Below are 19,881 nucleotides of genomic sequence, written 5' to 3'. Positions count from 1 at the left end.
TCACTCAAATCCTCTGTCCTTCTGACTTTCCCTCACAGCTCCTCAAGGATGGCCCCTCCTGCCCTTCCTGTCTCAAGACCCCCACCCTCACTTCTCCCTCTGATGTGGCTCAGATCAGAATAGACCTTGGGCCAATAGAACCATCTGTGGCTTGTGATTCAGAACAAGTTGGTTGAAATTACAAAAGCAACACATGTTCATTTTAGAAAAATAAATTGTGAAATACAGATAAGGGCAAAAACAAAAAGACTAAATTGCCTTTAATCTCATCACTCTGAGATAATCACTTTTAACATCAAGGTTTATACTTCACTCATCCTTTATCTCTTCCTGCAGAAATGCAAGGTTATTCCAGAAATCAGGTGGAGTCACCAATGTAGGAGCTCATGTCACTCACTGCTCAACAGATTTCTGCCGCAAACAATACTGTCTCCCTTGGGGAAAGATGTCATGTAAAAGACATGTCATCAAGAAGCGTGGTTTTAAAGCTTTGGAGAGCCAGCTCACATTTCTTTTTGGTGGAAATGCCTCCAAGGACAACAACCACAAACCCCCTCGTGGTCACTTTGGTCTTCCAATCTAAAAATCTTTTCACAATCCAACGTGTTCACAGATGAAGGAGCTCCTGTATTGAAAGGGCCGGGTTCGTTGGGTCTCTCTCTCCCACTGGGTTAGAAGGTCCATGAGCGTTGCAGCCCCAGTGGCTAAAACCACATTTGGCACATAGTATATGCTCAACAAGCAATTGATGGAAAATGAATAAACCAATGACCTATTGTTCCTTCATTGTCATTCTTCCCCTGGCCCTGTAAGCTCTGCTAAGAAACTGTCTAGCACCCAGGAACCAGTCATAAGGCATAATTGTTCTCAGCAACTCTTTTAGAAACCTTTCCGTTCACGTCGGACCCAATTGTAGTCCATCTTTTCTAGCCACTATGTGCTATGCTCCGTATTTCATGTAGTTATTGCATTGAATCCTCACTACAAATCTAGAGGAAAGGCAGTGTTATCCCCACTTTTCAGGTAAAGAAATCAAGGCTCAGAGAGCAAGTAATTTGTCCAAGGTCACATGGCTAGTAATCAGCAAAGTCAGGATTCAACCCTGGGTGCAGCTCATATAAGCATTCCATCCTGCTAAAGAGAGAGAGAAGCCAGCTGCCCTTTGATCCTGGTCAGTGCTGACAATGAAGAAACCTGACATCAAAGAGTTAATAAGACAGCGCATTCTTGAGCTGGTTGTCATCCGGGTATCCACTCCAAGGCTGTTTTGAAAACAGCTTCCCCCAAAATGAAAAAATGCTTTATCGTGAACTGGAAACTGATTTAACAAAGCAAGTAACTGATAACACCAACGCTGAACATTTTCCAGGTCTAATGCCCCTCTGCTCTGCAGTCTCTGGAATGGGAAATTGAGTCTCTACCAAGCCCTTGTCAGGGAATTCAGGCAGAGGCAATGCTTCTTTTTGAGAAAAACACAGGTCTCCGAAGAGTGTGTTAACCTGCTGCAAGGATGAGAAGATGAAAAGGCTCTTTGATTTTCAGAACAGAGGGTCTGTCATCTCTGCCACCTGCTCCTCGGATATCCAAGGTGGTAACGCCTGCTGAAAGCAACAAAACGGATCCGTTGCTGCTCAGACTCCTGCTCAAAGAGCTTGATCTTTTTTTAAGTACCTTTTAGCATGCTAGATTTACTTGGAAAAATAAAACCAAGCATTTTTTTTAAGCAACAGTTAGGCTAGACACCGGCATTCCTCTTGGCTTTTACCAGAGTTGTCTTATCTCATCCATGCTTCCCCAACACGTTACACAGACGCTTTTCTTATCACAAAAGTAATGGGTATTCGTTGATGAGGAATAATAAAATACAGGTGATCACAAAGAGTGCGCTGTAAATAAACCCTAAGCCTGCCCCAGAGACATCCACTGTTAACCACTGTTAAATATATGCATGTGTATCCATGACCAATTTTTTGCTCTTTTTTGTCAAAAAGCAATTTACTCTAGGTTACGTAAAGGATCACTCTTTATGACTTTACTTAATCAACTGGTTTATTACATTCTTTAGGGATTTTTAATACAGAAAAATACAGAAAGAGAACATGGCCGATAACGCCCACTCTGAAATAATCCCAGTTAACACTTTATTAAAAAGGTAATGCAAGCAATATTTTTATTAAAAAAAAAAAGAAAGAAACAAAATGGAAAGTAAAAGTCCTCTCCAATCCCACCTCACCATCCCCAGAACCTCAAAGGTAACCACTGTCAGCCTCTGTTGCCTCCTTAAACAAAGTTCATACACAACCAGCATATACACCTAAGTGAAGTCATCATACAAGCAGACCTCTCTGCCCCTTCCTCTTTTGCTTAATAATATAGTTTTTCCCCAACCACACACACAGATCTACCTCATTCTTTTATCAGTTTCACGATATTGCATTGCATGGATATTCTGGGGTTTATTTACCCGTCCCAACTGCTGAATTATTTGCTCCTACAAATACTACAGTGAGCAGCCTTGTGCACTCATCTTGGTGTGCTTTTGCAAGCAAAGCCACAGAACTGCTGAGTCACCCACCTGTTAAATCTGTACCCATGGCCATTGGCTACAAAAAAAAAAAAAAGAGTTGCTGAGTCAAAGGAATTTTCAAGTGTAACTTTGAAAGATATTGTCAGTTGCTCTCCAAAATGCGCTGGTGTGTACTCTCACCAATGATGTCTCCGTATGTGCCTGCTTCCCCAGGCCTCAGCCAATATTGACCATTATCAAAGTTTTATTGAACCATTTTATTTTATTTTGTATCAGGGTTCTCTAAAAAAAACAGCACCAGTAGGAAATATATATATTAAAGGGAGATTTATTTCAAGGAATTGGTTTATGTTGCTGTGTGAGCTGGCAAGTCCAAAATCTGTAGGGCAGGCTCGCAGATTGGAAATTCTCAGGCAGGAGCTGATGCCGCAATCTTGGGGCAGAATTTCTTTTTTCTCAGGGAAACCTCAGTTTTGCTCTTAAAGTCTTACAATTAACTGGATAAGGCCCACCCGGATTATTGAAGATTTGACAAGTCAACTGATTGCAGATGTTAACCACATTGTAAAACACCTGCATAGCAACATCTAGGTTATTGTTTAATTGAATCACTAGGACTCTAGGTGACACATGAAACTGACCATTCATACCCACACATAAAAGATACCAATTCATAGACTTTGTTCGCTTTTCTACTGAGATTTTTCTTTATTGTTTTGCTTTGTTTTTCCAGTTGGGGAGGTAATTAGGTTTATTTCTTTTTTTAGTGGAGGTACTGGGGATGGAGCCCACGACCTCATGCATGCTCGGTATGCCCTCGACCCCTGAGCTCTACCTTCCCTCCTCAGTCCTTTTCTTTATGGCATTTGAATTTCCTGTCTTGGTTTTAAAAAAAAAAAAAAGTCACTCAGAGCCACTATAAGAGCCATGGTAACCACCCCATTCATCTTGGTTTTCTAAATGTTCCCCCGGAATCATGAAGTCACAGGAAAGCAACGTTTTTAGACAGCATTAGCCCAGTTCCCATTGAGAGGCCTCTACGGAAGTGCAATTTAATGTGAGGCCTTGGCTTTTAGCAAAGGTCGATACAAAAGCTATAAGTAAAGCTTTGCATCTTCTGCAAAATGACAACTGCCCATTTTGTCATCCAGGGCCTCTTGTACTAGAGAATCCTCCCAGCATCTCATGCCAAGAGAAAATACTCACTGATTGAAAGGACTCGGGTGTTCTTGTTTGGCAATAAGTACCACACACCCTATCTGGTTTCCCATTTTGTCTTGACTTCCAGGAAATCCAGAACCAAGTATAATGCCCAGATACAGGAACAACCCAGCCTCACTCTGGGGCAGAACCTCCTCAGGCAGCATCCTTAACTGCCCTTTCCCCGTAAATCACCTCAAGTCCATCCATTTGGAAGTGCATGAGGCACAAATACGGACGTAAACAAAACGACTTAGGGAGGGAGAACAAAGATCCTTGTCTGAATGGTAGCAAAGCTGACACAGAGCTTTCTGCCAGCATCACGCTTAGGTAACACTTTCACAAATGATCCCAAGGAGGGAAGGTGCCGTGGAAAATCTAGACCTGAGCTTGACATCTGGCTTCTGCAAGCAGTGAAACTTGGAGCCCCCCTGGAGAAACTTCAGGAAAATCCCAGTAGCTCTTGAGTGGAGAGAGAAACTCCATTGTGTATCTAAGGTAATAGATTAGGCAGATCTATCCCTAAGACTTGGGGAGCTAGGGCTAAAATACCAATGGGGGCCCCATATACCCTATGTCCCAGTATTTTAACTAAGTCAAGCTAAAAGAAACTACCAAATCAAGTGTATCTGATCTTCCCACCTTGACAAACATACCTTCCTACCAACCGGGAAGCCAGGTTTAAATGTGGGATTCTCAGAAGTTCTGCACCAAACATGGCAGCCTAGCCATCTCCCAGCCCTCAGCTCCCCAGCCACAGGTGGTCCCCTGCTCTTCCGCCTCCTACACTTTCCACACCCCAAATGTCCTCAAGAGAATGCACATGGACACCCCAAGCTTTGTGGACATCCCAAGCTTTGTCCACACCCCTGCAAACAGCCACCCCTTGGCCACTCAGATACGGGGTGCAACACTAGCAGTTTTGCCCCAACATTAGCTTGGGGCAAAGCATGGTCTGTTGGAGGGACATAGGTCTTTGGCCCTGTGGAGCACTCATTTCGTGGGGAGGGGCACAGGCAGAGGAGGACCAGGTCTAAGGATGATCTTGGACTTAGGGGGAAATAATTCAATAACATTTGTAAATTGATCAGCTCTGAGCTCTCGGTTGTGGTCCAGAAATAAGTTCTGTAGAGTCATCAACTGATTCCTGATGTGATCATCTCCAGGGGCGGCTGTCTCTAAAAAGGCCAATACAAGAGCATCACCCTGTCCCTTCCTCCAGGCAGGATTCAGCTGGATCTGAAACACTGAACCCTGTCACCCTGGACCCTGTGTTCACTGAACCAGAAAGGGTCCCAAAAAGATGGAACTGTTTTCAGATGATGTGAGAAGAAAGTGATGAGAACTCTTCACCCTGGAAAGGAAAAGAGGAAAAAGAATGAGAACCTGTTATATCCTTTAGCAATGAACGAGGTGGACGTGGATGGACTGACCGAATCCTCAGCGTTCTGGAATATTCTCTCTAGGAAGCACTTCTTCCAGCTTGGGGAATCTGGATTTGAAATGGAAATTATTAAAGCCACTGCACACAACAAATAAATGGAGTCTTTTAATCCAGGAGGAAATACAAGCTGAATGGAATTTGGTTCAAGAAGTGGGGACCGGGGGGCCATAGTCAGAGGATGTCCAAAGTCAGCATCACGGACAACCCATGTTTGCCCTGGGGCAAACAGTGCTGGTACCCATGGGTCGGACCTAAGGAGATCCTGTCATTGGCCATGTTTTTACATTTTTGGTTTTTTATGTTTTTAAATTTTTGCAAGTCCAGCTAAAGTTGGTATCTCCCAAGTCTTTCCAGTGATCGTGAATTCTTGCCTTTGGGAAGTGGCTACTGTCCACTTTGAAACTAAGGCATTTACCCACTCACTCATTCATTCATTCATTCATTCATTGAGGACCCACAGGGTATCAGCCTCTGGGTGCATGTATATTTCTTCTCTGTTGCTTACAATTTTCTTTCAAACATAGCACCTGAGCTTGCAGCTAGCTCTGCGCACTGCTTCCTCTGAGTACAGAAGAGCCAGCTCCTTCTTTTCAAAACTCTGCTTCCCTTAAAAATGTCCTCTCCAAGGCCTTTCTCAGGGCCAAGGGCAAACTCTTCCCAAGGCATGTAACCAGACACCCCCGTTTTTTTAAATCCTATGTACTTTCCCATGCAGGAGACCCACTGTGTGAGTCCAGGCCTTCCAAGCAGCAGATGCCAAAGGGAACTCAATGTATTAGGGGAAATACCCATGAGAGAAACGGGGTAGGGGCGAGGAGAGCAGGTCTGGCCCAGGTGAAGGAGAGAGAGCAGGAAGGTTGGGTCGAAGTGTCTAGGATTGCTGTGCAGCCTCTGGGAGTTTCTGTTAAACTGTGAGGGAGTCCTTGAGCTGAAGTCGGCCTTCAGGGGAGTCCTGTGTCTCCCAGGAACAGACTTGCCTCAGTGTCCCTGCCGCACCCAACTTTGGCCGGGAACTTCCAAACTTTGAAATGAGATTTCCTCTGTGCTTTCCTGCCATCTTCAGTGGCTTCGATAGGAAAACCAGAGTTTGGCTTGTGTGTGTGTGTGTGTGCGTGCGTGCACGCACATGCTTACACATGTGAGTGTGTCTCTGTGTCTGTTGTTCATGTGTGGTGTGTGCACACACATTTATGTGCATTTAAAAGGAACCCCCTCCCACGTCCACGAGGACATCTGGGCAGTCCGATCCACACTGCGGGCCCTCAGCTCTCTCTGTTGCTCCCTTTCAGACCATCCTGGTTGGTGATAGCGGCGTGGGAAAGACATCTCTGCTGGTTCAGTTCGACCAGGGCAAGTTCATCCCGGGCTCCTTCTCAGCCACCGTGGGCATCGGATTCACAGTAAGCACTCCCAGGCTCTGGGGCCCTGCTGTCTCAGCAGAAAATAGCTGGACACTCACATTGGGTCATTCAGGAGGTTTCATGAAAAGGCCATTTACCAAGGTGCAGGCAGAATGCTGGGAAACCAGGAGGGATGGTGTGATGCCCTCAGACAGTCTCACAGCCTTCATCCCTCCCCAAGCTTAAAAACAGTGAGAGGAGGGAACTGTCACCAGAACCAGAGACAAAGAGGGCTGTGTGCAGAGGGCTGGCAGGAGTTGTGACCCTCGGTGGAGGAATGTAGCAAATCACCCTGTCCACCTCTTTCTGGGGCTTCCCATGGCTGAGGACAGCTGGATGCTAGAAAGCAAGGGAATATCTTGATACAGATGCAGGGCAAGAAGAACCTGGAGAGGCAAAGGGGTGGCTTAAAATTTTAAGCACAGTCCAAACTCAGCATCATCCTGTGGGTCAGAGGGCACTGGCAGGTGAAGGGTTAAAGTTCAGGTTTTTAGCACTCTGCATCTCCCTGGACCGCAGCTCAGATTCAGGAAGCATTCTCAAGTTCTCCATCTGGAGCCCCTCTGCGGGCTACAAAGCCCTTCCTCTACCGTATATCCTCATTTCGCTCCATTTTCACCACGCCTGCCAGCTGCTCAGTGACCTTGAATCCTCAGGAGGCCTTTGGAAAGGGTTCCGGCCTTCTCTTGCACTGAAGCAGGAGCAGCAGAGCCCTCCTTCAGGGTCTCCTGGATGCTAATGCCCAGAGATGCGGGAGAGCATCATTTCTTGGGCAGCCCGGGTGTCTGAGAGGCCAGCCCCCAGGATCGAACAGAGCACCAGGCCTGCGAGGCCACACTCATGCTGAGACACAACAGAGCCAAGCTGGTGCGAAAAGAGAGGGGACCCCTAGAAATCGGGCTTGCCCATTGGCAGGTCAGTGCAGAAGGCAAGGGCCCACGATGGACAGGGCTTCAGAGTGAAGCAGAAATGAGAGCCGGGTCAGGGTGTGCACTAGGGCCTGGAGTTAGGGAGGGATCCCCCAGGACAGGGAGGACTGGGTTAGGGTTCTGGGCAGCGCGGGGCTGAGTCCCAGGAGGGCGTGGCCACCTCAGCAAGCCCCAGGCCTTGGACCAGGCTGCCGTAATGCGAACTCCCATCGCGGGCCCGTGTCGTCTGCCTTTCAGTAGCCAGGGCACCCGGTGCCCCCACAGTCCCAGTCACGTCTCCTCACCCACCCCACACCCGTCCTTCCGCCTGTCAGAGGGCAGGAGGCAGAGAGGGGGTGAGGGTGGGAGGGGGTGGGGGTGTGGAAACCTTGATTCACACTCCACAGATGAACAGGGGTGGGACCTCCAAATTTTGCCACAGCCTGGTAAGAAAATAAGGCAACTGGCCCGTGAGAAGGAAGAACAGGACAGGCGGGGCTCTCCCTCTCGACTGAGCTGGGCCTTCTAGTGCCTCGGCTGCTTGCGTGGCATCAGCCAGCACCGCAGGACAAACCTGTGGGCAGCTTAGGCTGAGTGAGGGCCTGAGGGCCCGACCCAGGCCCGAGCCTGGGGTCTCCTGGGGCAAAGGCATGACCTGAAAGCAAAAAGGGCACATACCCAACCCTTCAGCTGGGATACAACCCTGGGGAGCGCCCCTCCTGGTGGTGGAGGGCGGGGACAACAGCCCGGGAGAGCAGCACTGAGGACACCTGCCGACCCTGGGCCTAGACACAGCAGCTCACTTACAGACAAAGAGGCTGCAGCTTTCACAGAGGAAATGTCTGTCTCCTCCACAGGCCCCCTTCCCACCCCTCCATCTAGCACTAGGGACCCTCCATTCTTTTCCTCTCCAAAGACAGGTCTCGTCCCAACCCTCTGCTCAGAGCAGCCAGATCTTTGCGCAGCAGCTCATGTCTCCTGAGTTGTGCAGACACAGGAGCTGGAGGACACTGGGGTCTCCTTCCAAGATCAGTGGCCCGGGAGTCCCCAGAGAGCCGGCTACAAGGCACTCGCTTGTCCTTCTGTCTTTTGCACAGAGATTTGAAACACTGCCGACAGCTGGCAATTTGCAAGTGCCCTGTGGCTGGCCCTGGCTGGTGATGGTAACAGAGGCAGGGAGCGGGGGTAGCTCCTGCCAACCCAGCTTGTAAGTCTGAGTGCAGCGTGGGCAGCAGGAGAGGGGAGAAGTCCTTGATCTTCACTTGCAAGGAGGCAGAGGTGAGTGGGGGGACTACTTGGGGTCTGCCCTCAGGCCACCTCCCAGAGCCTCTATACCCTACTGCTTCTGAAGGTGAGAACTGCCCAGGTCCTGGGTAGCTGCCTTTCAAATCAAGGTCCTCCTCAACTCCTCCATCATCAACTCTATCAAATGGGCTGCTGAGTCCTGCAGATAGGTTTACTGGGGTGCTGACATCAACGGGGTTCACACAGTAGTCTCTCCAGCCAGTCCCTCTCTCACCCTAGTTCAGGTCCTCCTTGTTATTTCTTACATCAGTGTCCCCCAGGCTCTCCAGTCTTGCCTGGACACCGTGGTAAAGTACATCTTCCAAAAGTCTCACCCCTGGTCCCCACCCTCTAGCACCTTCAGTGGCTCACTACTGCCTTCCAATAAGGTCTAAATCCATCATCTGCTGGCCAAGGTCTTGCACAGTTCAGCCCGGTGGTTTTCAAACACTCATTTAGTGCATATAAAAACCTCCAGTTTCTCTGCAGACCCTGAGCCCACCCACCCACATGTGGGGTCCAGAATCTGTGTGTAGACAGACACCGGGGACTCTGATGTAGGTTGTCCAGCAGGTGGTCCGCGTGCCTCAGCCCCCTGGCCTCTGCCTTGGTCTCCCCTCCATATCCCCCCGGGCTGTGTGCTGTCCCTCCTGCCCCAGCTCTGGGGGTTTCTCCCAGCTCCCTCTGTTCACATTTGGATGGAGGGAGGCCCTTGGCTGCACACCAGGGCCCTCCTCTGAACAACCATTAGGTTTCATGTGGCATCCTCACTTCCTCTGCCAGGAAGAGCGTCTGGAAGTCCGGGGCGAACTGTGGTACAGGAGGGTGGGGAGGTGCATGTGCATTCTGGATTTGGGGTGATGAGAGGGGCTGGGCTAATTTAAGAGGCACTTTATTCAGGGGGTGATGTGTACATCTGGGGATAGTGTGAGATGTGGGAGCATTTTAGGTGGTTCTGTGGAGCTGCTCCTCGCCCATATATGGCTCCCTCTTGAGTCACAGGGCTGGAGGCGGGTGAACACACAGTCCCCAGTAGGCCTACAGTCACCCATCAGTTGTGCCTGCCCCTTGCCTGGAACCTCCAACACCCAGGCAAATAGGTGAGGGCCCTTGCCCCTCTACACACCCCTCAAACAGTCCCTTTGTAATTCATGCACCTTGTTCCCTGGTAAACTGACTGCACTGTATAGGATGCTGGGCTGGGCTAATTGAATGGTTGGCCCAGGCTGGGGTCCCTGAACTCCAGACACATTCTCATCCTCTGTCACCAGGGTTTCTGGGATGTCCTGGAGACTCTTCAAAATGATTCACGACTTCCTGAATTCATTTGGTACCAAATGTTTAAGGCCTACTGTGTGCCGGGGTGGAGGGCAGCACATAGATAAGGCCAGCCCTGCCTTCAGGAACGCCTGGATTGGGAAGTGTGCCCGGAAGCTCGCCTAGGAAGGTTCTCCAGGGTGGAACATTCTGGGCGCTGTCCAACAGATCAGAGGGATATGGGAGGTGTCAAAGTCCAGGGACCCGAAGTGCAAATGTGCTACAAGGTGAATATCAATCGGTCGGCAAACATTACGTTCAGATGATGTCGAGCTAGGATGTATTAGCGAAAGCGAAACTGCCTGGGCGCTGCGCTGCCCAAGGGCATCCGCAGCTTCCCCCAGGCCCGCCCCCGGGGCCACCTGTTGACCGCCAGGTGGATGGAGCTCGGGCGCCGCCTGCTGGCCGCGCTGCGCAGGGGCAACGGGAACCCGGGCCCTGGTCCGCGGATCCCAGCGATGCCAGACCTCCACCGACCGCTACCCGTGGGAATCTAACCCCGGCGGCGGACGACCTTGGGGGACCGGTCCTAGGGCTGGATTTGGCCCATGCCCTCAGGCCAGTGCGGCTCAGGGGGCCCGCCTGCCCCTCAGGAGATGACCTTGCAGCCCTGCGCGCCCCCGCGAGAGAGCCAGCTCTCGCCCGGTAGCGTTCAAGCGGCGGAACAGAGGGAGGAGCCTGTCGGGGTCCCGGCCGCGGCGGCGGAGGGGAGAAGGAGTGGGTGGAGCCTAAGGTGGGGCGGTTCCTGCGCTGTCCCTCGCCCGCCGCCTGTCCCAGCTCACCTCGTCCAGGGACATGACGGGCACGCCTGGCGCCGCAGCCACCCAGGATGGCGAGGGCCCGGAGCGCTCCCCACCCTGCAGTCCGAGCTACGATCTCACGGGCAAGGTGGGTGGGCACTGTGCCCAGCGCTGGGGACTCCCGTGCGGGCTCTGGGGGCCACCCTTCCCCGCACGCTTTGCCCTGAGACCCCGGCCCTCCCCGCCCAAGCCCCTTTCTGGTTCCGTCTGTGCTGGACTCATCCCTTCCCCGCAGACAGCCGGGTCTCCCAGAGTAAGGAGGGAGGGTCGAGACACAGCCTTGGGCCCATCCCAACATCCAGGGATCTGGACTAGTTCCGTGGGAAGAGGGGAGAGGCAGGTCGGAAGGACTGAGTGACTCCCCACCCAGCGGACCCCAACCCCACTTTCTTCTGTCACACTCTTGCCAATACGAGCTCCCGGGAACCCCGTGCTTCTCGGTAGGGGTTAAGCGCACAACTCTGCAAGGCACAGGCACCAGAAGTCCTGGGAAACAGGGCTGCCTGGAGGCTCCCAGAGGACGCCCCCTGGCGGCCGGGAAACTTGCGGTTAATGCCCTTCTCCCAGCTAAACTCAGTTGAGACTTTGTATCAGTTTCAAGGCCTTAAGCCTGAAGATCTTTAGAACCCAGCTGCCCCCAGGTGCTACCCTTCCCTTTCCACCTCTGCAGTCACTGCCCGCGCCTTCCTCTGGGAGGATGTTGCTGGCCCGAATGCGGACCCACCTGGGAAATTTAGAACCTGAGGAAGATCTGTGTGGTTAGGCACAAGTCCCCCACCTGGGAGCGCTTAAGTCAGCTCTCTGGGCTAATTCCCTCTGCAGGTGCCCCTGTATGGAAGCGGCTGGTGGTGGCGGTGGACACTGGTCTGTCTGCCCTCCCTCTGTGCCATTGGAGCAGGCTGGTCGCAGGGGCTCTGAAAGAGGTGCGGAGGGAGACTAGAGCCTTCACTCTCCCTTGTAGGGTTGGGGAGCGATGAGTGAAGGGGCTAACCCGCCGCGGCTTTGAAGGACATCTGCTTCTTTCTGTGCCTTGATTTCCTCCCTCCACTCTCGCTGGCAGCCTGGGCCCTCCACCCCCACTCTTTCAGGGGAAGCCACTCTGCAAGTCACCCTTCCAGAGCCGTTGAGATAGGCGTCCTGTGTGGGCTCCAGACAGGAAATGGGCCCCGGTGTGTTCAGAGGAGGGGGAGCCTGGTGGGGACTGCCTGAACTCCTTGCCTGATAAGTCAGCTGGGTGTTTGCCTAGGAGGTGGCCAGGCTGGCAGCTGTTTGTGTTTGGTGGAATGGCCATCTTCTCTGGAGGACATGTGGGGGTGGGCTGGGTGGGTGGCTGGCATCGTTTGTGCAAAGCAGCTGTGATCTGTAAAGTACACAGGCACTCACCCTCCCTCCTTCCCTCTCTTCTCCATTGGGTGCTGGGAGCCAGGGGGCAATGCAGGCTCCAGAGGGCCCAGCCTCCAGCGCTCCGTCTGTCCCCCGGGGCCAAGCAGCGTCGGTGGGGAGTTGGCCCCTGGCCTTCACCAGCCTTCATGTCCCAGGCCTGTCCAGGACAGTCTGGGAGAAGCCTGGCAGGAGCTCCTTGGGTCAGACTAGAGGGGATGGGGCCACAGGCAGGCAGCACCCGTCCCTTCTGAAGTCACTCTTCTGAAGTCTTAGGTGGTTCATGCCAACATTTTTGACCCCAGCTATTAACAGACTTTAGAAAGGCCTTAAAGAAATTATCCCCCCTTCCTTTTAGCCACTGTGGGAACAGCCGCAGAAGGGTTAAGGGATCTTCCTGAAGTCCCCAGTAACCCATGTACAAGCCAGAACCCCAGCCTTCATACTCCTTTTGCTCAGCCCCCCAGCTCTCCACCAAAGTGAGCTAACCCCATACCTCATGCCCACAGCAGAAAAGACTTTGGGCACCACTGTCAAGGTCAGAGACTCAAGAATAACTCAAGCCTAGTCCCTGCTAGACTCATTAAGTACCAAACCGGCCAGTTAGGAAAATTCCAGCATTAGGGCTAGACCTCTGTTCTCCAAGATTGAGGAGTAACTAGACAGAGGGCCCCCCCAGCCCACCCCCACATGTCCTCCAGAGAAGATGGCCGGACAGTAAAGGGATGGACACACCCCACCCCCTCCACATTCCCTCCTGTTCTCCCACCTACAGTGACCCAGGGATGCAAATTTGCAGCCATTTGTCCCTCTTGGGAGGTTTCTGCAGAAAGAACTTCAGACTAAATGTCTCTACACTTCAGTATAAATTTCAGCCTTCCCTAATTTGTGCAACCCTTTTGTCAACATAAAATGTCATTAGAAACTTCCAAATAAATGTGATGTAAAACACCCGAGGAACAGTAATTTTAGAATATGCCTTTGCAAGTGACAGAGCCCCACCCCCATGAGATGCTGATACACTCCCTGGGGCAGGAATCCCTGTCCAAGGTATTAATACTTCCCTTTCCAGGCACTGTAGCCCCACCCATGTGCACACACATGCGTGGAAGACACACTGAGAGCAAGGGAATCCTGGCATGACGTGGCAGGGGGCAGATGTGGCCAGAGTCCAGACCACACGAATGTGGTTGTTCTCTGGGGCAATCGAGCACATCTAGGGACCTGTTGGTGCTGAGGTCTCAACTCAGGCTCCCGGGAAATTGGAAGAGGACAGGAGGGGCTGAGGGAGAGCCTGAGAGGCAGCGGGCACAGAGCCAAGGAGTGTGGAGAGGAGAGGCAAGGTGGAGGCAGCAGCAGGCTTTCCAGAAGCAGATGCCCCTCAGCACAGTCAGCATCCTTCCCTGGCCCTCAATCCCTCTTTCCCAGGTCTCTCTCCCTGGAAGCCCAGAAACTCACTCCAGCTCCCATTAACTGCCTCTGCCCCATCTCCTAGGTGATGCTTCTGGGAGACTCAGGCGTCGGCAAAACCTGTTTCCTGATCCAATTCAAAGACGGGGCCTTCCTGTCCGGGACCTTCATAGCCACCGTCGGCATAGACTTCAGGGTGAGGTGGCTGCAGGCTCCTCTCCCAGCAGCAAGCCAGGGCCTACGGCTCAGACCCGGGGTGCTGCCCTCTCCTCACCCACCCTGGCTCCTCAGGACTGCTGTGGTCAGCTACCCAGAGGCCACTGGGGTGCTCCCCTAAGGACCCCAGCGGAGCCAGCTTAGAGGAGTCTGGGCTTGAGGGGGGCTCCTTGCCCCGCTACAGGATGAGAAAAGAGAGAATGAATCTTAAAATCCCGCCCCCGAGCAGAGAGAACACCCCCTACAGTGCAAGATGAGCTTCCTGGCCCTCAGCTCCCTTGCCCGCTGCCCTCTGAGCTGGACACTTTTGGCAAGGCCTCAGAGGTCAACCAGTCTTTCTGGAGTTCTGGGGAAACACTACACTAGGTTGAAGAGCTGGGCTGGCCCTGTGGGCAGAGAGCCACTTGTCAGCGTCCCTCCCTTTCCCCTTGATGAAGCCATCTTTACAGATCAGCATCTGTAAAGGGGAACACTCGGAGACTGCACACCCATAGGGGCCAGGAGAGTAAGCCTCTAACCCTGGCGGGGGTGCTATCTGAGGCCAGGTGCCTCCCTCCCAGTGGGAGGGGAACTGCAGCTTCACCAGGAGAACTAGTGAGCTGCCAGAGGAAAGATAACCCTGCAGATCCAGCTTCTGAGGTCCTGAGATACTGGCAGGTGTCTCATCTCCAAGAGCTTGGTTGCAGCAATGGGGCTGAGCTCCACGCCAGGCATATGGAAGCAGGGAAGGGGCCAGACCCCAGTGCTCAGCCTGTGCCCCTTGCTGAGCTCTGGGGAGAGCCAGGCAGGCTCTCAGGCTCCCCTTGCCTTGGTGTCTTGTGAGAAGGGCAGGCAGAGTCCTCAAAAGAGGGGACTCTGCAGTGTGGTTACCTGGGGACAGAGTCCCACTGCCCTGATGGGGTGATCTAGATGGAGACGGATGTCTCTGGGGCACACCAGACCCCCCTGTAGCCCTGGGGAGCAACTAGACAGGATGTTTGCTGTTCCTTGTGATGTCAGCAGAACACAGAAGCCAAGCCTGCCTCACCCTCCACCCCGACCTCTCCTCCTGCCCTTCTGTCTTTCAGAACAAGGTGGTAACCGTGGATGGTGTGAAAGTAAAGCTGCAGGTGAGACCAGCTGCTGGGGTAGGGGTGGGGAGAGGATGGAGAGCCTGACCAAACTCTTCACCCAACCGCAGGAGGCCCTGTGGCTCTGCCCTCAGCCTGGGGTAATTTCCTGTGGGGCCCAGGAGAGGAAACGGCTTCTGTTTGTTTGATGTCTGCAGAAAAAGCAGTTCCCAGGCACCCTTTTTCCTATGAAAGGCAGATCCAAGTGCCTTCAGACATGCTTAGGCTCGCTCCAAACCCTCCCCAGTTTCCCAGGCCTCAGCTGCTCCAGGAAGTCAGACACCCCTGTCCATTGGGCTGGGGAAGAGGCACTGAATGAGCTTGAAAACTCATTTACTACCACCATCCAGCCCACCACCAGATGCTCAGAAACCCGTGAGAACCTAAAGAAGGAAACATCTCACCTTCCCACACATCTGTCGTACCGCAACATGAATTTCCTCTGCCCAGCACAGTCCCTGCCCCCAGCCCCCTTCTGACCAACTATCCATTCCTTCCTAGATCTGGGACACCGCAGGGCAGGAGCGGTTCCGCAGTGTCACCCATGCTTATTACCGAGATGCCCAGGGTAAGTCCCTCACGCACTCCACCTCCTCCCCCCAGCTCACTTCGAGCAACATCCACCCTTCAGCCCCAAGTCGCCTGTGTGACCTCTCTCTCCCCCTGCAGCCTTGCTCCTGCTGTATGACATTACCAACAAGTCTTCTTTCGACAACATCCGGGTAGGTCCTCCCTGCCCACCACTTAGAAGCAGGCAAAGCAAGGCCTGTGCGGGGCAGGATTGCTTCCTGCTTTGTGAGAACGGGTGGAGCAGGCAATACCGACCGAATACCGCTGCTGCGTTAAAAACACCCCAGCTGTGACTCAGAAGTAATAAACTTCTCCCAGGTTATTGACTGGCATGTGGGCGCGAAGGCCAAGCAGGTGCTGTGTGTCTGTGCCACCTGCTTATCCCTGACTGTAATTCCTGAGTTCATTTCATGATAAAGTGTTCACAAAGTCCCCAGCTCCACCCTGGACAATTACCCACAGAGACCAAGGGGAGGGCCCAAGCAGAGAAGCCTACTCATACTTCCAGCTCAAGTGTCAAGAAAGTGACTCAGGCAGATAAAGAGTGGCTCTGTCCTCACAAGCAAACTATTAAATAGTGGGGACAATAAGTCAACAAACACAAACAGTGACCCTGTGCACAGCACTGTAAAGGTTTCACATGCTCCCTCACCTCAAGGGGTTGACAAGCGAATGGGGCGAACAAGACAGTTTATAAACTGGTCGGTGGCACTCCAACTGCCACCTCCAACCCCATGCTCATGGCAGACATCACTAATCAATCACAGTACTTTTGATCACTGAGCCCTTCCATAGCCTTAGAATCCTCAATAGGGCTCACCAGGAAACTGCTGGTAACTATCAACTGATTGATGAGATACAGCCTCTGCCATCTCTGTCTTTCATAGAACTGAGAGGTGCACAGCATGGGGTTTTAGGACTACTCAGGACTGGAGAGGCCAGAACAAAGATGCAAATGAAAAGATATGCATAGGGCATCATGTTTGAGGGCAGTGAGGAGCCCAGGGCAATCAACATGGCATGGCAGCAGAAGAAAAGGGAGAGGGAGGAGGAGACAGGCTGATGCTCAGCCTTGGCCGGGCTCAGCACACCCTCTCCCATAGGCCTGGCTCACTGAGATTCATGAGTACGCCCAGAGGGATGTGGTGATCATGCTCCTAGGCAACAAGGTGAGTGGCTCCAGGGCAGGATCAGTCCACCCCGCACCTTCTCCCACTGCCATGGCATTAGTGCCCCTGGCCCCACAGCCACTGGACATCCTTCCAGCAAAGGACTCTTCCCAGCCTCCAGTTCAGGAGTCAGACCCATCTAGAGGCTTCAGCCCATCTCATCTGCCCTCTTAAAGCTTTGGAAATGGCATCCTGGAGGGAAAGGTCAAGCTGCCACTTGAGATCCAGGAATGCCCAGCTGCTCAGCCCCTACTAGGTCATAGAGACTAGACCTTTCCAGTCCAGTAGTTAGCCTCAACTACTGTCGCCCCTTTGAGGCTGGTCACCACACCCTTACCAAGCAGAGTTACCCACCTCCCTGAATCCGGATGATATTCCCTCTGCTGGGAGCTGGGTAAGAACCCAAAGCAAGCAGAAACCCTGGGCCCAAAACGATGGTACAACCTGCAGTCCCACAGGCGACCAGCAGAGGGCGGGCCTGCCTGCTCCTGGGGAAAGCTGGGCCAGCGGGGCAGGAGAGGGGCCAGCCGGGGTCAAGGCTTCCTTCCCCAGAGTGACTCAACTGGGCTTGACAGGCGGATGTGAGCAGTGAAAGGGTGATCCGTTCAGAAGAAGGAGAGATGCTGGCCAGGGTAAGTGACTGCCTGGGGGTAGAGGGGGATGCAGCCGGAGAATGGCCATTGAAGATACTCTCTCCCTGGCAGGAGTACGGAGTTCCCTTCATGGAGACCAGCGCCAAGACAGGCATGAATGTGGAGTTGGCCTTTCTGGCCATTGCCAAGTGAGCGATGAACCGGGAAGGGAACACGCAGGGCAGGGTGACACCATCTGGGAATCCAGTAGGGCCTGGCCCCTGGCCCAGCCCCTGGGTCCACCTACATTCTGCTATCGGAGGCCCATTTGCCCCAGGGCCCTGGGAGTGGGAGAATGCTCAGCTCCCTACTCCCTGCCCAGCCCATTTTTTTCTTCCTCTTCAAGGGAGCTGAAATATAGAGCCGGGCGGCAGGCTGATGAACCCAGCTTCCAGATCCGAGACTACGTGGAATCCCAGAAGCGGCGGCCCAGCTGCTGCTCCTTCTTATGAATCCCAAGGGTCTGAGAGCAAGCCCCGCAAGGATGCAGCCTTCTCCCTCAGACCGGGTTTAGTCTGAGCGACTGAGCCAATGGGGAGAGAGTTGAGGGGACCCAGTGCACGGCCCCTTCTCTGAAGGAGCTGTCCTCCCGCCCCTACCCTAGTTCCTGTAGCTTCCCTGCATCCTGGGGGGAGGGCAAAATATTTATATTTCATTTTAATGATACATAATTTAATCAAAGTGGTACCAGAAGACTGCAGAAGGGAGCTGGTGGCCCTTTTGCCTTCTAGTGCTAGGACTTAGGGGCCTGGGCCTCCCTCCTGGCCACCGTGAGAGTGGTATTACTCCAGCTCCACACTAGGGGGCACTGATGCACTTCTGGGGCATGAGGGCAGATAGTGACCCCATTCCCACTCTTCTGCTGGCGAGAGGCAGAGCAGACCCAGGCCTTCATTTCCTCCCGCTCCCCAGAGAACAATCTTCCCCAGTGAGCAGGGCCCTCATGCGGGCAACCAAAGCCTCAGGGAAGGTGAGACATGGAGATTGGTCAGGGACCCAGCTCCCTGGAGGGGAAGAGGAGTAGCAGAGATTAGGTCTGGCTGACTGGCTACCTCTGGCCTTACTAGTCCCTCTCTGGGAGATGGACCCCTTTTCCTCCAGCCCACAAGCACTTTAGGGCACCTGGAAACATTTGGTTCCTATTCTCCAGACCTCAGATCCCAGGGGAGCCCCTCCTCCCTGAATCTCTGGTCTTATCTGCCTTTGTGCCTGTGCCCCTAGACACCAAAGGTCACAGATAGGGAAAGGTTATTCCGCTGCCCCTACCCTCTGGCTGGTGTGCAGCCCATGGGCTACTTCTCCAAGCAGCCAGAGTGCTTCTCCTGCATAAAAAGCCAGATAAAGAGGAAGCCGGCACTCATGGAGTAGATGGGAGGCAGAAGGGGGCAAACCTCACTCCACATGTAACCCCCTAAACCCAAGTGCTGCCTCTTCCCTGATCACCCACATCCTTCTCTTCTCAGACACACGTCAGGGCCAAAACTGCTTTATCTCCCTTTGTACTGAGCCAGGTTAGGGAACTAGAGTTCCTCCATTTCTGGGTGAACCAATGCATTGTATGCAATACAAGGTCATATGGGTAAGATTTGGGGGGGGCGGGGGGAGGAGCGGGGAGAGGCAGAAATGGGAGGACCGAGGTCACATGTCTCCCAAAGCCCTGACCCCAGCAATGGGAAGAGGGCAGGAGACACACAGATTATGACTTAGAGGTACCTTTACTCCTGCTCTGTATGCCAGGGGCGGGGGAGAGGGGTGAGAAAGGTATGCACTGCACATTTCTGAGGCTACTGCATTTGCTTTCAAGGCAGAAATCTTGCTCTCTGAGCAGAGTCAGCAGCTCCAACTCGGCCGGCCGATAAGGAAGCTCTTCGAGGCCTCTCCCAGGAGGAGCAGGGAGGAGCCTGACCTTGTCAGGTTCTTCTGGGGCCCAAGGCAGGTCCCAGGCGATTCAGTCACATAGGGCCTCTAGCGTTTGTGTTTTTCAGAATTAAATTGCAGTATTTTGGAAAGCACACCCTGTCCACTGCTTCTTTGAGATACACATGGTGTGTGCTTTGGGGTGAGGGGGATCGTGTTGAAAAGATTGTTGTTGCTTGTCACTGACTGCCAAAACCATTTGATCCTCATCCTTCAATATCCCCAACTGGTCACCTCACCCTTAACAGACTGCCCCCAGCCTCTGTGATCAGCCTCTCAACTGAAAGGAGCTGAAAGAAGGTTTATCTTACAGTCCTAATCATTTTTCTTTCTCTATTGAAAAAACCCAGGGCTCCTTTTCTTGTGAACTGTACCCAGAGATTGGTTACCTGACTCTGTTCTGCGTCTCCCCACCCCCACCCACCTCCCTAGCCAAAAGCTGACGCCAATGCCCACTCCATGGCCCTAGTGGCCTGTCTTCGCTGGGCAGTACTGTGAAGCCTCGGGCTCTCTGCTCAGCCCTCACATTGTCCCAGCAAGGATCAGAGCCCGCACCCCTATTAGGGTCCTGAGACCCTACTAACGGGAAAATATCGTT

General features: G+C 53.0%; 2 protein-coding genes across 6 annotated transcripts in view; both read left to right on the top strand.

The window, feature by feature from the left end:
* Positions 1-10,577, top strand: part of LOC135323122 (ras-related protein Rab-44-like) — a gene marked incomplete at its 5' end in the record, with an annotated part of 48,041 nt that extends 37,464 nt beyond the window's left edge. The window contains 2 exons of the mRNA XM_064494784.1: positions 6,461-6,571; positions 10,404-10,577. Of these exons, the coding sequence (XP_064350854.1) occupies positions 6,461-6,571; positions 10,404-10,577 (285 nt within the window). The remainder of the gene's footprint in view (positions 1-6,460; positions 6,572-10,403) is intronic.
* A 237-nt stretch (positions 10,578-10,814) lies between these two features.
* Positions 10,815-19,378, top strand: RAB37 (RAB37, member RAS oncogene family). 5 transcript variants are annotated; one of them, XR_010384559.1, is made up of 10 exons: positions 10,817-10,968; positions 13,756-13,866; positions 14,954-14,995; positions 15,497-15,563; positions 15,665-15,717; positions 16,669-16,734; positions 17,310-17,366; positions 17,439-17,515; positions 17,713-18,336; positions 19,171-19,378. XR_010384559.1 is itself a non-coding variant. In XM_010998354.3 (10 exons), the coding sequence occupies exons 1-9, from the start codon at positions 10,876-10,878 to the stop codon at positions 17,816-17,818; spliced, it is 672 nt and encodes a 223-aa protein (XP_010996656.1). In that variant the 5' UTR covers positions 10,817-10,875; the 3' UTR covers positions 17,819-17,827; positions 19,171-19,378. The 5 variants fall into 5 exon arrangements, 3 of the variants coding, with proteins under 3 accessions (XP_010996657.1, XP_010996656.1, XP_010996655.1); XM_010998354.3 differs by having other exon boundaries at positions 17,713-17,827; XR_010384560.1 differs by lacking the exon at positions 19,171-19,378 and having other exon boundaries at positions 10,815-10,968; positions 17,185-17,366; positions 17,713-17,828.
* The last annotated feature ends 503 nt before the right edge of the window (positions 19,379-19,881 follow it).

This window comes from Camelus dromedarius, chromosome 16 (assembly GCF_036321535.1).
Source record: "Camelus dromedarius isolate mCamDro1 chromosome 16, mCamDro1.pat, whole genome shotgun sequence".
Lineage (NCBI taxonomy): Eukaryota > Metazoa > Chordata > Mammalia > Artiodactyla > Camelidae > Camelus > Camelus dromedarius.
Note: the sequence above shows the minus strand (reverse complement) of the source record. Positions and strands in the feature narration are given on the sequence as shown.

Coding starts and splice junctions, on each gene's coding strand:
- RAB37 (XM_010998354.3), top strand. CDS start 10,876: ATGACGGGCACGCCTGGCGCCGCAGCCACCCAGGATGGCGAGGGCCCG. Junction 15,718..16,668: donor CTTCTTTCGACAACATCCGG/GTAGGTCCTCCC, acceptor CCTCTCCCATAG/GCCTGGCTCACTGAGATTCA. Junction 16,735..17,309: donor TCATGCTCCTAGGCAACAAG/GTGAGTGGCTCC, acceptor TGGGCTTGACAG/GCGGATGTGAGCAGTGAAAG.